At 35.9% G+C, this 16,424-nt stretch overlaps 1 protein-coding gene across 1 annotated transcript in view; it reads left to right on the forward strand.

The window, feature by feature from the left end:
* ARG2 (arginase 2) overlaps positions 1–16,170 on the forward strand; it is a 34,363-nt gene extending 18,193 nt beyond the window's left edge. The window contains exons 5-8 of the mRNA XM_053697838.1: positions 5,064–5,158; positions 8,337–8,441; positions 11,451–11,587; positions 14,869–16,170. Coding sequence (XP_053553813.1) covers positions 5,064–5,158; positions 8,337–8,441; positions 11,451–11,587; positions 14,869–15,074 — 543 coding nt within the window. The 3' untranslated portion in view covers positions 15,075–16,170. The remainder of the gene's footprint in view (positions 1–5,063; positions 5,159–8,336; positions 8,442–11,450; positions 11,588–14,868) is intronic.
* Positions 16,171–16,424: the final 254 nt, after the last annotated feature.

Genomic DNA, 16,424 nt, shown 5'->3' on the forward strand with positions numbered 1-16,424 from the left:
AGCAATCTTTCTGTGAAAAAGAACAGAAAGAGCAGAGATTTGACCTTTCAAGGAACTTGCGGACAAACCCTTATCTAAACCATCCTGAAGAATACTGTAATATTCTCGGTATTCTAAAAGAATGCCAAGAAAAATGATGAGAAAGACACCAAGAAATATAAGTCTTCCAGACTCTATAATATATCTCTCTGGATACAGATGTACGAGCCTGTAACATAGTATTAATCACAGAGTCAGAGAAACCTCTTTGACCAAGAATCAAGCGTTCAATCGCCATACCTTTAAATTTAAGGATTTCAGATCCTGATGGAAAAAAAGGACCTTGAGACAAAAGGTCTGGTCTTAACGGAAGAGTCCACGGTTGGCAAGAGGCCATCCGGACAAGATCCGCATACCAAAACCTGTAAGGCCATGCCGGAGCTACCAGCAGAACAAACGAGCATTCCTTCAGAATCTTGGAGGTTACTCTTGGAAGAAGAACTAGAGGCGGAAAGATATAGGGAGGATGATACTTCCAAGGAAGTGATAATGCATCCACTGCCTCCGCCTGAGGATCCCGGGATCTGGACAGATACCTGGGAAGTTTCTTGTTTAGATGAGAAGCCATCAGATCTATTTCTGGAAGTTCCTACATTTGAACAATCTGAAGAAATACCTCTGGGTGAAGAGACCATTCGCCCGGATGCAACGTTTGACGACTGAGATAATCCGCTTTCCAATTGTCCATACCTGGGATATGAACCGCAGAGATTAGACAGGAGCTGGATTCCGCCCAAACCAAAATTCGAGATACTTCTTTCATAGCCAGAGGACTGTGAGTCCCTCCTTGATGATAGATGTATGCCACAGTTGTGACATTGTCTATCTGAAAACAAATGAACAACTCTCTCTTCAGAAGAGGCCAAGACTGAAGAGCTCTGAAAATTGCACGGAGTTCCAAAATATTGATCGGAAATCTCACCTCCTGAGATTCCCAAACCCCTTGTGCCGTCAGATACCCCCACACAGCTCCCCAACCTGTAAGACTTGCATCTGTTGAGATTATAGTCCAGGTCGGAAGAACAAAGAAGCCCCCTGAACTAAACGATGGTGATCTGTCCACCATGTCAGAGAGTGTTGTAAAATCGGTTTAAAGATATTAATTGAGATATCTTTGAGTAATCCCTGCACCATTGGTTCAGCATACAGAGCTGAAGAGGTCGCATGTGAAAACGAGCAAAGGAGATCGCATCTGATGCGGCAGTCCTAAGACCCAACATTTCCATGCATAAGGCTACCAAAGGGAATGATTGTGACTGAAGGTTTTGACAAGCTGATATCAATGTTAAACTTCTCTTGTCTGACAAGGACAGAGTCATAGACACTGAATTTATCTAGAAACCTAAAAAGGTTACCCTTGTCTGAGGAATCAATGAACTGATTGGTAAATTGATCCTCCAACCATGAACTTGAAGAAACAACACAAGTCGATTCGTATAAGATTCTTCGAAAATGAGCAAATACCAAGATATCGTCCAAATAAGGAAATACCAAAACCCTATTCTCTGATTACAGAAAGAAGGGCACCGAGAACCTTTGAAAAAAATTCTTGGAACTGAGGCTAAGCCAAACGGTGAAGCCACAAAACTGGTAATGCTTGTCTAAAAAGAGAATCTCAGACACTAAAAGTGATCTGGATTAATCGGAATATGCAGATACACATCCTGTAAATCTATTGTAGACATATAATGCCCTTGCTAAACAAAAGGCAGGATAGTCCTACAGTAACCATCTTGAATGTTGGTATCCTAACATAATGATTCAATAATGATAGATCCGGAACTGGTCTGAAGGAATTGACCTTCTTTGGTACAATGAAGAGATAAAATAAGATCCCAGCCCCTGTTCCAGAACTGGAACTGGCATAAATACTCCAGCCAACTCTAGATCTGAAACACATTTCAGAAATGCTGAGCCTTTGCTGTGTTAACTGGGACACGGGAAAGAAAAGAATCTCTTAGCAGGAGGCCTTAACTTGAAGCCAATTCTGTACCTTTCTGAAACAATGTTTCTGAAACCAGAGATTAAGAACGGAATTGATCCAAATTTCTTTGAAGAAAACGTAATCTGCCCCATACCAGCTGAGCTGGAATAAGGGCCGCACCTTCATAGGTACTTAGGAGCTGGCTATAGGTTTCTATAAGGCTTGGATATATTCCAAACTGGAAATAGTTTCCAAACTGATACCGCTCCTGAGGATGAAGGATCAGGCTTTTGTTCCTTGTGAGGAAAGGAACGAAAATGATTATTTACCCTGGAAAGAAAGGGAAAGCAAAGTTGACTTAGAAGACATGTCAGCATTCCAAGTTTAATCCATAAAGCTATTCTAGCTAAAATAGCTAGAGACATATACCTGACATCAACTCTAATGATATCAAAAGATGGTATCACCAATAAAATTATTAGCATGTTATAGAATAAAAATAATGCTATAAAATTATGATCTGTTACTTGTTGCGCTAAAGCTTCTAACCAAAAAGTTGAAGCTGCAGCAACATCCGCTAAAAATATAGCAGGTCTAAGAAGATTACCTGAACATAAGTAAGCTTTTCTTAGAAAGGAATCAATTTTCCTATTTAAAGGATCCTTAAATGAAGTACTATCTGCCGTAGGAATAGTAGTACATTAGCAGGAGTAGAGACAGCCCCATAACCTTAGGGATTTTTGTCCCAAAAAACTCTAATCTGTCAGATGGCACAGGATATAATTTGCTTAAACGTCTAGAAGGAGTAAATAAATTACCCAAATTATTCCATTCCCTGGAAATTACTTCAGAAATAGCATCAGGGAGATAAAACACTTCTGGAATAACTACAGGAGATTTAAAAACCTTATTTAAACGTTTACATTTAGTTTCAAGAGGACCAGAATCCTCTATTTCTAATGCAAATAACACTTCTTTAAGTAAAGAACGAATAAATTCCATCTTGAACAAATACAAAGATTTATCAGCATCAACCTCTGAGACAGAAACCTCAGAACCAGAAGAACCATTATCAGAATGATGATGTTCATTTAAAAATTCATCTGAAAAAAAGAGAAGTTTTAAAAGACTTTTATGTATACTAGAAGGAAAAATAACAGACATAGCCTTCTTAATGGATTTAAAAAATAAAATCTCTTATGTTATCAGGAACACTCTGAAAATTAGATGTTGACGGAACAGCAACAGGTAATGTAACAGTACTAAAGGAAATTTTATCTGCATTAATAAGTTTGACATGACATGCAATACAAATAACAGCTGGAGAAACAGATACCAAAAGTTTATAGCAGATACACTTAGCTTGGTAGCTCCAGCATTGTGCAGTGATTTTCCTGAAGTATCTTCTGACTCAGTTGCAACGTGGAACATCTTGCAATATGTAAAAGAAAAAAACAACATATAAAGCAAAATTGATCAAATTCCTTAAATGACAGTTTCAGGAATGGGAAAAAAAGCCAAAGAACAAGCTTCTAGCAACCAGAAGCAATAAAAAATGAGACTTAAATAATGTGGAGACAAAAGTGACGCCCATATTTTTTCGCGCCAAATAAGACGCCCACATTATTTGGCGCCTAAATGCTTTTTGGCGCCAAAAATGACGCCACATCCGGAACGCCGACATTTTTGGCGCAAAATAACGTCAAAGAATGACGCAACTTCCGGCGACACGTATGACGCCGGAAACGGAAATAGAATTTTTGCGCCAAAAAAGTCCGCGCCAAGAATGACGCAATAAAATGAAGCATTTTCAGCCCCCGCGAGCCTAACAGCCCACAGGGAAAAAAGTCAAATTTTTGAAGGTAAGAAAAAATGATTAAATCAAATGCATTATCCCAAATATGAAACTGACTGTCTGAAAAATAAGGAAAGTTGAACATTCTGAGTCAAGGCAAATAAATGTTTGAATACATATATTTAGAACTTTATAAACAAAGTGCCCAACCATAGCTAGGAGTGTCACAGAAAATAAGACTTACTTACCCCAGGACACTCATCTACATATAGCAGATAGCCAAACCAGTACTGAAACGAGAATCAGCAGAGGTAATGGTATATATAAGAGTATATCGTCGATCTGAAAAGGGAGGTAAGAGATGAATCTCTACGACCGATAACAGAGAACCTATGAAATAGACCCCGTAGAAGGAGATCACTGCATTCAAATAGGCAATACTCTCCTCACATCCCTCTGACATTCACTGCACGCTGAGAGGAAAACCGGGCTCCAACTTGCTGCGGAGCGCATATCAACGTAGAATCTAGCACAAACTTACTTCACCACCTCCATCGGAGGCAAAGTTTGTAAAACTGAATTGTGGGTGTGGTGAGGGGTGTATTTATAGGCATTTTAAGGTTTGGGAAACTTTGCCCCTCCTGGTAGGAATGTATATCCCATACGTCACTAGCTCATGGACTCTTGCTAATTACATGAAAGAAACATTTTTTTTAAAAATCCCTTTCTTTATATTGGAGACGGAGGTACATGTTAGGGTTGTCCACTCTCCTCTAAATTTGGAATCTTTAGCATCATAATTACACCACACATTTGGGGTATCACAATAATAACTTGCTCTATATATCTAGCACTATACAGCACCTTTTCTTTTAGCAAGATTAATATTGCAAAATCTGAAATATTATGACCATCAAGAAGACATCCATACTGACTATTAATTTACAGAAATAAAAAGCTGAATTGCTTACTTGGTGATTGAGCTAGGGTCTAAACACAGATTATGTAACAATGTACATTTTAACCTCAGTGAAACAAATCAGAAGTAATAATAAAAAAAAGAATGTTAGGTTACTATATTACATTATTTTCTATCTAATACAAGCGGATGTGACTGGAAATCTTTGTGAACAACTATTTTTTTCATACAATTATTAGCTGTATTTTAAAGGAAAATGTAATCCTCCAGTAATGTTCCCATTTCCCAGTATATCCCCAAACAATATTTAAAAAAAAAAAAAAAAGGTAACTATAAATGTTTTATAAATGTAAAAAAAAAATGTATGTGTCCTTACCTTCATTTAGGTACCACCAATTCCTGGATTTTCCTGGACCAAACCCTGCCTCTCCAGGTCTGATATTGTTTACATCGGTTTGAGAGATATTGATCCAGCTGAACAGTAAGTTACATAAAATGTCCCCTATCCTACTCTAATAAATTAGAATAATATAAAACAATATTAGTAATATATTATACACAACTTATATCAAAAGCATTTTCCTTATATAGTATAAAGATAGCCTTTTACATTATGTTGATGCTATGAAAAGATCTATAGCTACATCAATCTATACATATAATTCTACACATATAAGCTGCTGTTTTGCATGTTTAAAAGGACACAAAACCACAAATTTTCTCGGCACGATTCAGATACAACAAACAACTTTAAGCAACTTTCCAAATTACTTCTATCATCTTATTTGCTTAGTTCTCTTGGCATCCTTTGTTGAAAAATATACCTAGGTAGGCTCAGGAGCTTGGAGCTAGTTGCTGATTGGTGGCTGCACATATATACATCATTTCATTGGCTTACCGATGTGTTCAGCTAGCTCCTAGTAGTACATTGCTACTCTTTCAAAATTGTGTTTCACATCCCTTTAATAAAAGACAGACAAGGTTGTATTTACACTGTAGCATCCAGCCTAATATGCACTTACAATTGTTTGTACGCTGGAATACATCTATTAAAAAAAACGTTTTATCATGTGACCCCCCCAGGTAAGCAGCTTTCTGAAAGCAAGTGACCATAGGTAGTTGTCTGTATTGTCTAATGAAAAACCTAGTGGAGGTACAAAGAGGTAATTTTTTTTCCCAAATGCAGCCAATCTGCATAAAATAATTAAACTTACCTTAAAAGGAACACATTTTATTATTGCATTTAACTATGTTTAACCCCTGCAGTGCATTGCTGGTCATAAGCCAACCTATGTATGCTTTTCAATAAAAGATACTAAAATAAAGTAAATTTCATAATAAAAAGTACATTGAAAAGTTTCTTAAGTGTATGCTCCGTCATGAAAGTTTACATTTAGAAATTCATGGTAGGTAGTACTGCACCTCATCCCTTAAAGGGACATGAAACCCCACATTTTTCTTTCATGATTCAGATAGAGAATACAATTTTAAACAACTTTCTAATCTACTTCAGTAATTTGTTTCATTCTCTCAGAATCATTTGTTAAAGGAGCAGCAATGCACTACTGGTTTCCAACTGAAAACATGGGTGAGCCAATGACAATCGGTGTATATATATGCAGTGACCAATTAGCAGCTAGAACCTAGGTTATTTGCTGCTCCTGAGCTTGCCAAGATAAACCTTTAAGCAAAGGATAACAAGAGCAGGAAGCAAATTAAATAATAGAAGTAAATTGGAAAGTTGTTTAAAATTGTATTCTCTATCTGAATCATGAAAGAAAAATGTGGGTTTCATGTCCCTTTAAGAACAGTACAAAATACAAAGCACTAGGGAGCGCTGAAACCAGCTTAAGAGTAAGGATACCGGTATATAGAATATATATAATAATAAAAAACACCTAACCTGATACTAATATGATACTACTATAATAGGCAATATGTATAATACATGTAAATTGTGAATTATGAATTATGTGTGAAAAAAATCTTTTCAAAATTGGAAAAAATTATATATGAAAAAATTCAATTCTATAGAAGATGCCAGCAACAAATACTAGAATTGCATATCTATATATAAAAAACTTTATTACAATATAGGTCGACCTATTCAAGACATACAATAATAAATCACAAAATTAAGAAAAAAATATAGAAAAAAATAAAATTAGTATAAAAAAACTCCTTAAACCAAAAACCAGAAGTTCATGCATAAGAAACAGTTCCCAGGAGTGGACGATTTTTCGGCTTGTTACTATGTGGACCCACGCTCATACAAGGATGCTGTTCTGTGTATAGTTGTAAGAGGAGCGTTCCCAGGACAAAAGAGGCAGTCGCAGCCAATGATGGTATTTCCCCTACGGACAAGGAATCCTCTTAGTAAATGTCACACAGCAAATAGCAGGGGAAGTTACATCCGTACTTACATAATAATAAGCAGCAACCGGCCTCCAAACTTGGACCAACGATCTGTGGACACACCTTCCAATAGTAACCCATGGCCACTGAAAACAGAAAAGCTTTAACAGGGAAAAGCAATAAGATATACTAGGCTAGAAACCCAGTGAATTTTTTGCAGCTTTCTTTTACAGGATATGCATTCTAGCTCCCAAGGCCTGTTTGTAATGGCCAATACTGCACAAAAAGCACCTAACAAAGGGTTATTCAGCCACAAGATATCTACACAAATAAAATCTAAATTTTATTTGTGCAGATATCTTGTGGCTGAATAACCCTCTGTCCTTGTCCGTAGGGGAAATACCATCATTGGCTGCGACTGCCTCTTTTGTCCTGGGAACGCTCTTCTTACAACTATACACAGAACAGCATCCTTGTATGAGCGTGGGTCCACATAGTAACAAGCCGAAAAATCGTCCACTCCTGGGAACTGTTTCTTATGCATGAACTTCTGGTTTTTGGTTTAAGGAGTTTTTTATACTAATTTTATTTTTTTCTATATATTTTTCTTAATTTTGTGATTTATTATTGTATGTCTTGAATAGGTTGACCTATATTGTAATAAAGTTTTTTATATATAGATATGCAATTCTAGTATTTGTTGCTGGCATCTTCTATAGAATTGAATTTTTTCATATATAATTTTTTCCAATTTTGAAAAGATTTTTTTTCACACATAATTCATAATTCACAATTTACTTGTATTATACATATTGCCTATTATAGTAGTATCATATTAGTATCAGGTTAGGTGTTTTTTATTATTATTATATATATTCTATATATCCTTACTCTTAAGCTGGTTTCAGTGCTCCCTAGTGCTTTGTATTTTGTATTGATTAGTCCTGTAGGTCTTTGAGGGTAACCTATTTTTTCTAGTTGGAGTTTGTAGTAATTTATATTTTTTGGCGCTGGTCACTTAAGTCTATTTTTTGGTGTGCCTTTAAGAACAGTGCCATTTAAAAATAAACAAGCAAGAATGTTTAAAATTATTGTGTGCAAAGCTGTACTGCATGTAGGAAAATACAGCACTTCCAATCCTATAAATATAGTGTAAGTGATGCAACAGCTACTACACAACTAAAAACACACTTTGCTCTTGAATAGTTAAAACATATCTATTAACACAAATGTAGTATCTAAATGTCTTTTTGTACAATACTATAGCCGTCACAGATCTAACAAAGTCAATTTTACTGTTTCAGTTTTATTCTGAAAAATTACGGCATCTCCTACTTTTCCATGAGACATATTGACTGTATGGGGATTCAGAAAGTTATGGAGAGGGCACTTGACCAGCTGGTTGGAAGGTGAGTTAGACAGAAGCTACATGCAGCCATCTATAGGTTTAGCAAACAGTCTGAGCCTCTTATTGGTTTTACAGATAGAAACTTACTTGTAATATTAAATGCCGTCTATAAAAGGGATATTAAATTCTAGAATGTTGTGACACATGAAAGAGCAATATTTAAATACTAACCAGTTTTCATTGAAAAAGTTTGTTAACACTGTTTTTATTGATTCTGAAGCAAACAGGGGGTGTATAGCTGGTCCTTAAGGACTGATTCCTTATAGGCTGAAAAACAGACCTACTACTTTATTGATGGATAGTGAGATCACAAGGATAAAACAATGTTAGTATGGCAACAAAAACAAATAAATACATTTTGAAATGCTGTCTTTTAGATGCAAGAAAAAAAGTCTATACTTCAATGTCAGTTAAAGGTCATATAAGCAGAATTATTTTATGTCATAAATTGGTCATGTCAACGTCTAACTGTACATATACTTCAGAGTGCATTCCTGTTTGACAAGCACCCCCTACAAACTTTGCCCTGCACTCTGCGATGCGAGATAACGATAATGCAGTTATACACTTTTTAGAGCTAGATGGCAGCAGATTAGAAGCATTGTTGCAAAGCTGCTGTTGCATTGCACTCCAGACATGTGCAGGCTCCGGAGATTCAAGTCCCTTTAATTGGGTGCATTATCATTAAAATAAACCGAGATCAAAAATATGTAAACTACAAATATTAAAGGAACATAGTATTCAAAATGTTCTAAGTAAATGAAAGATCAGCATGTTAAAAATATTTTAACAAAAAAAAGCTAAAACAAGTATAAAATTAAACTAACAGGAAGTGCATGTCTCTGTTCAACTGTCATCCAGTTATCTATCTAGCAGGAAGTGCATGTCTCTGTACAACTGTCATCCAGTTATCTATCTAGCAGGAAGTGCATGTCTCTGTACAACTGTCATCCAGTTATCTATCTAGCAGGAAGTGCATGTCTCTGTACAACTGTCATCCAGTTATCTATCTAGCAGGAAGTGTATGTCTCTGTACAACTGACTTCCAGTTATCTATCTAGCAGGAAGTGCATGTCTCTGTACAACTGTCATCCAGTTATCTATCTAGCAGGAAGTGTATGTCTCTATACAACTGACTTCCAGTTATCTATCTAGCAGGAAGTGCATGTCTCTGTACAACTGTCATCCAGTTATCTATCTAGCAGGAAGTGTATGTCTCTGTACAACTGACTTCCAGTTATCTATCTAGCAGGAAGTGCATGTCTCTGTACAACTGTCATCCAGTTATCTATCTAGCAGGAAGTGTATGTCTCTATACAACTGACTTCCAGTTATCTATCTAGCAGGAAGTGCATGTCTCTGTACAACTGATTTCCAGTTATCTATCTAGCAGGAAGTGCATATCTCTGTACAACTGACATCCAGTTATCTAACAGGAAGTGCATGTCTCTGTACAACTGACTTCCAGTTATCTATCTAGCAGTAAATGCATGTCTCTGTACAACTGACATCCAGTTATCTAACAGGAAGTGCATGTCTCTGTACAACTCACATTCAGTTATCCAACAGGAAGTGCATGTCTCTGTACAACTGACTTCCAGTTATCTATCTAGCAGGAAGTGCATGTCTCTGTACAACTGACATTAAGTTATCTATCTAACAGGAAGTGCATGTCTCTGTACAACTGACATCCAGTTATCTATCTAGCAGGGAGTGCGTGTCTCTGTACAACTGACATCCAGTTATCTAACAGGAAGTGCATGTCTCTGTACACCTGACTTCCAGTTATCTATCTAGCAGGAAATGCATGTCTCTGTACAACTGACATCCAGTTATCTAACAGGAAGTGCATGTCTCTGTACAACTCACATTCAGTTATCCAACAGGAAGTGCATGTCTCTGTACAACTGACTTCCAGTTATCTATCTAGCAGGAAGTGCATGTCTCTGTACAACTGACATCCAGTTATTTATCTAACAGGAAGTGCATGTCTCTATACAACTGACATCCAGTTGTCTATCTAGCAGGAAGTGCATGTCTCTGTACAACTGACTTCCAGTTATCTATCTAGCAGGAAGTGCATGTCTCTGTACAACTGACATCCAGTTATTTATCTAACAGGAAGTGCATATCTCCGTACAACTGACATCCAGTTATCTACTGCTCACTCCCACAGAGAGTTATGTTTATTTAGCACAGGAACATTTAAAAAAAAAAACCAAAAAAAAAAAAAAAACCATTGAATAGAAAATAAATTTTTTTTTTTAGATGGAACACAGTTTTGAAATATAATGTTCCTTTAATTTATGCAAAAATACAGCAAAGATTTCAGGTTTAAAGGGACAGTCAAGTATAAATTAAACTTTCATTATTCAGATAGGACTTTTGATTTTAATCGACTTTCCAATTTACTTTTATCATCAAATTTGCTTTTTTCTCTTGGTATTCTTAGTTTAAACTAAACATAGGTAGGCTCATATGCTAATTTCTAAGCCTTTGAGGGCTGCCTCTTATCACATGCTTTTTAAATCTCTTTTCAACACAAAGACAGAAAGTACACGTGGGCTATATAGATAACACTGTGTTCAGGCACAGAAAGTTATTTAAGATCTAGCACAATACAGTGCTAAATTTAAGACAATAGATAATAAACAATCACAGTCATGTGATCAGGGGGCTGGAAGAAGGTTCCTAGATACAAGGTAATCACAAAGGTAAAAAGTACATTCATATAACTGTGTTGGTTATGCAAAACTGGGTTATGAGTAATAAAGGGATTATCTATCTTTTAAAACAATAACAATTCTATGGTTGACTGTCCCTTTAAGTGAAAGCAGAAGACAATGGCAGAATGATATATAAGAAAAGGGCATTTTATGAATATGAGATAAAATAATGACAGTTTAATATGCTCCTATTTTTATAAGTGCACTTTCTTTCTATAAAAGAGGTGAATCTGCATATCTGGATAAAGAGCTACACAATAGCGGCATTTCTCCTTTGTTTTTAGGAGACAGAGGCCAATTCATCTCAGCTTTGATATTGATGCTTTTGACCCTACATTGGCACCAGCAACTGGTACTCCTGTCATAGGAGGGTTAACGTACAGAGAAGGTGTATACATTACAGAAGAAATTCATAACACAGGTGAGTGGAGGTTTCCATATGGCCATGTCTGGGGCTTTACATTATTTATATATAGATGGGCCTGGGGAAACTCAATGAAAAGCAGTGGGTGCCGCCATGTTGTAACTTAAGTTTCTTTCTCTGCTGAGGTCAATTAGGGGCAGTTAGAAATGGATCACTAGAGTGTATGGAATCTGCAGTTCCACTTTAGAGGAGTTGAAAAGACCATCATTTTCAGAATTAAAAGGACATGAAACCCCAAATTTTCTTTTATGATTCAGATAGAACATACAATTTTAAACTTTCAGGTTTAATTCTATTATCAAATTTGCTTCATTCTCTTATTATACTTTGCTGAAGGAGCACCAATGCACTACTGGGAGCTAGCTGAACACATGGTGACAAGAGACAAATGTGTCTCCAGCTAGATCCCATTAGTGTAGGATATGTACATATACTATTTCAACAACAGATACCAAGAGAACAAAATACATTTGAAAAGAGAAGGGAATTTAAATGTGTCTTATTAAAATTAAACAATATCAAAGTGTTTAAAGTGAATGTAAACTTTCATGAATCAGTGCCTGTTTTTAAAAAAAATACTATTAAAAACAGGGGCACTTTCATTCATGAAAGTTTACATTGCAGCGTTTTTGTTTTTTAAAAATCGTTACCTTTTTCTGCAGCCAAGCCGGACCAGTGATCCCCCGCCCGCAGCTCCTCTGTACTTATGTCAGCAATGACAAATACGGCTTCCTCCAAACATGGTGTGCACCCCAGAGCAGACATTTCCTGAGGCCACGCCGTGATTGGAGGAAGCCGGTTTCGTCATTGCTGTGCTAAGTACAGCATAAAAAGCGGATGGGGGATCGCTGGTCCGGCTTCGCTGCAGAAAAAGGTAAGCATTAAAAAAAAACAAAAAAAAAAAAAACACTGCAATGTAAACTTTCATGAAAGTTTACATTGACTTTAAAGGAACAAACTGGTACTCAATTAGTAGTAGTAATAATGATCATGGGGTGCACAGATTATTCACTTCAAAGCCATTGACAATACTACTGCTTAAAGTGAATGTAAATTTTGATGCTAAAGTGCCCAGTTTTTAAAACTTTGATTAAAAACAGGGGCACTTTAATTCATCAAAATTTACATTTCACTCCTGTTGTGTAAAAAAAAAACTTACCTTTTAATCTTCACAGCAGCTCCAGCTTCCTTCAGTCTCACAAGCCATTTCTGGTGTCAGAAATGATTGATAGGTCATCCTCCTATCACAGCTTCCCCCCCGGGGGATTCAGTGTCTGATTCACTGCTGTGATTGGAGGAATCCGGATGCCTCATTTTAGACCCAGGAAGAGGCTTTGAAACGGGTGGAGGAAGATGGAGCTGCTGTGAAGATTAAAAGGTAAGTTTTTTTTTTCACAACAGGAGTGAAATGAAAATTTTGATGAATTAAAGTGCCCTTGTTTTTAATCAAAGTTTTAAAAACCGTGCACTTTAGCATAAAAATTTACATTCACTTCCTCTTCTCATATTGTCCCGCAGTCTACAAATATATGGCTACCTGCAAAATATTGCTACAAAACTATCTATATGACTTAGCTTTGTACAGTGGTCTGTTTTCATTATAACAAAGGCAGTTATAATACCTTTACAAAAGGACATAAAACAAAACATTCTCCTTAGTCACTAGCAAAGTAGCTACATTTTATAGGCAACATTTTTATTACAAACCAATCATATATTTCATAAAAGTATCATTGTAAATAAAATAAAAAAAACAACAAGTAAGGTAATTAAAATGATGGTAGTTGGCTTAAAGGGACAGTATACACCCATTTTCGTATAACTGCATGTAATAGACACTACTATAAAGAATAAGATGCACAGATACCGATATAAAAATCCAGTATAAAACTCTTTAAAAACTTACTTAGAAGTCTCAGTTTAGCTCTGTTGAAAAGGTAGCTGGAAAGCCCACTACATGTGGGAAATAAGACACTCCCCCCTCCCCCTTCTTTTGCATATGAAAAGACCCTTTACACAAACAGGAGCAAGCTGGAGTAGGTATCTGATGGTATTCTCATAAAACTTTGGGGCTTGGTTAGGAGTCTGAAAATCAGAGCAATGTTATTTAACCCTTTGATGACAGGGTTAATTTATCTACATCGGAACAACTTTCCAATGTAAACAAATTGAAATCGTGCATGCGATCGCGAAATTTCAATGATGGGATTGGGTCAGGGGGGCGTCCCTGTGACTCTAGGCACGCCCTCCAGACCGCGATCACATCATAGAAGCGCCGTTGGCTTTAGGACAGCCAACGGTTATGACATTCTATTTCGTCCTAACGGCACTAAAGTCCAGTGTAATTATGACAGAATAGAACGGCATAACAGCGTTAAAAGGTTAAAAATAAGCAAAACTATACATTTAAAGAACAAAAAAACAATGTTATGGGCTATATAAATAGATCATCTACAAAACATTTATGCAAAGAAAAAAATGAGTGTATAATATCCCTTTAACGCATTACTATTGCATGAATTACAGTTCCTGTTCCTAATGTATTATAGCATGGATATCAATAGCGATGTTTCCAGCTCCCCTGCTTTTATTTGTCTGATACCTGATTACCAATGAAAAGAGCCTTTCTTTAAAGAGACAATAAACACTTCGATATATCAATATAAAATGTTTAACTGTATGTAGTAAAACAACCTTGCAAAATACTTTATTCTGTTCCCTTTTCCTGTAATGTAATTCTAAATATTGTGGGGTTCCAAAATTCCTGTTAAAAGTGGAAGTGCAGACACTTCTGTTATTGCACACTCTTACTCTAGTAAAACCATTTATACCTGTCCCTAATTGGCCTTAGCAGAAAAAGAAACCTAAGTTAATTTTAATATATTTAATACAGAATTTATATTGTTCCCTGTAAATAATTTTTAAAAGAACATAATGATAATCAATACAGAGTTAAAGACTGGTTGTATTCAAGTCCTAGACTAAATATTACTTATGCGCATAGACCAGATAATGAATATAATTTAAAAAAATGGCAAAACCTTAGGCATACTGGGCCATTAATAAACCAATTAAACACAGTGACAAATAGATTGCTATGGTTCATTTAGTAAATCCCATAATTAGGTATTTGTCATCATTCTGTTGCAATATAGTTGTCAGCTAAGATTATTATGTAGTAACGTTTCTAATACAACATGCTATTCCCCTGCTGTGATATAAGCAGGAGTCACAATTCAATATCCAGCTAATGCACAATTTGTTAACTGCCTCAACAGGACTTCTGTCTGCCATGGATCTTGTAGAAGTCAATCCAGTTCTTGCAACAAACACTGAAGAAGTGAAAGCAACCGCCAGCTTAGCCGTAGACGTCATTGCTTTCTCCCTTGGTCAGACGCGGGAAGGTGCTCACAATATCATAGATGAGTTACCCACACCCAGCATATCATACGAGTCAGACAATGAAGAACAAGTGAGGATATGAATCTGGACAACAAACCTCCTGTTGTGCATTCCAGAACTCTGAAGTAGCACTTAAGGATTGATACAGAGGAGAAAACAGTCGCTGTTTTGTTTTTGATTTATCTGCGTTCTTGAGTGTTTTTGACCAATGACTATCAGCGATAAGGAGTAATAATAATGGTGAAAGTACAATTTTAAAAAAACAAAACAAAAAAAACAAACAAATATTTGTTTGGTATGGAATGAATGAATGGTTAATTTGAATTTAACCAAATATACACTGGCAGTTATTTTTTTGTGTGATATTTCTGTAATCTTTGGATTCCATGGTAAGCTGGAGGTCACATAACCGCTTCTTGCTAATAATTAGAAGGGGAAGTATTGAGAACTGAAACTTTTCATAATTTAAAAATCGTAAAGGGACACATACATTAGTAGTATAAGACTGCTCACAAATACAATGAGTAAATAATAGCGCGTTTATACACTTGTAATGTGTTTCTGAGCTTTATAAAGAAACATAATTGCCTAATTATGATTTAATTGGAGATTAGTTACTTCTTATACATACATACACACATATATGCGATCAACAAAAATATAAACATTTGAGTTAATTTTTATATCTTTAATTTAAAAAACAGCAGCACTTAACAGTCTATGGCTCATGCAGCCCAACTACGATTAATAATCTCATGGTTATGAGAGAAGTAAATTTGTGAAATACAGAAACACATTCTAAGGAAATAAAAACAATACTTTGATTGTGTCATAGTGCAATAAAAATGAATTTTGGTGCTCACAGCTCATTTCTGTCCTGCTGTATATAAAGGTGCAATCTTGAAGAATCACTATGGCATTTACCACCTTTATGAAGATCAACTCTGCAATAGGTCAGGATTTTTAATGTATTCATATTTTTGTAATACACAAAGGCAGTGTGATTTTTGTCCGCTCAACTTGGGTGCAGATAAGTCACTCAATGTATATTAGTCTTAAAGGCATTTAAATGGTTAACAATGTTAACCATATACTTCTGTTTAGTACTGTTAACTTTAGTTTCATTTTATAGCTTTGGTTAAAACCAAAATAATAATAAACATGTTTAAAAAACAAAACTGTTTCTTATTTTTCAGAGCCCTGTATAGTATTTTAAGATAAACTAGGTGGGAAAAGGCTAAGTATATTCAAAAATGAATAGCTGTCAACATTGAAAATCACTAGCAGTGTTTGTAGTTCCTGTGCATTTCAAACCCTTTGCTAAACACATAGACCTCCACAGTGACTAGTACCAAAATCACATGCACTATATTATTTTAGCACTACAATGTCACAGGATACCAGTGGATCACTGAATATGTGTTGCAAACAT

The sequence above is a fragment of the Bombina bombina genome, chromosome 1, assembly GCF_027579735.1.
Source record: "Bombina bombina isolate aBomBom1 chromosome 1, aBomBom1.pri, whole genome shotgun sequence".
Classification (NCBI taxonomy): Eukaryota; Metazoa; Chordata; class Amphibia; order Anura; family Bombinatoridae; genus Bombina; species Bombina bombina.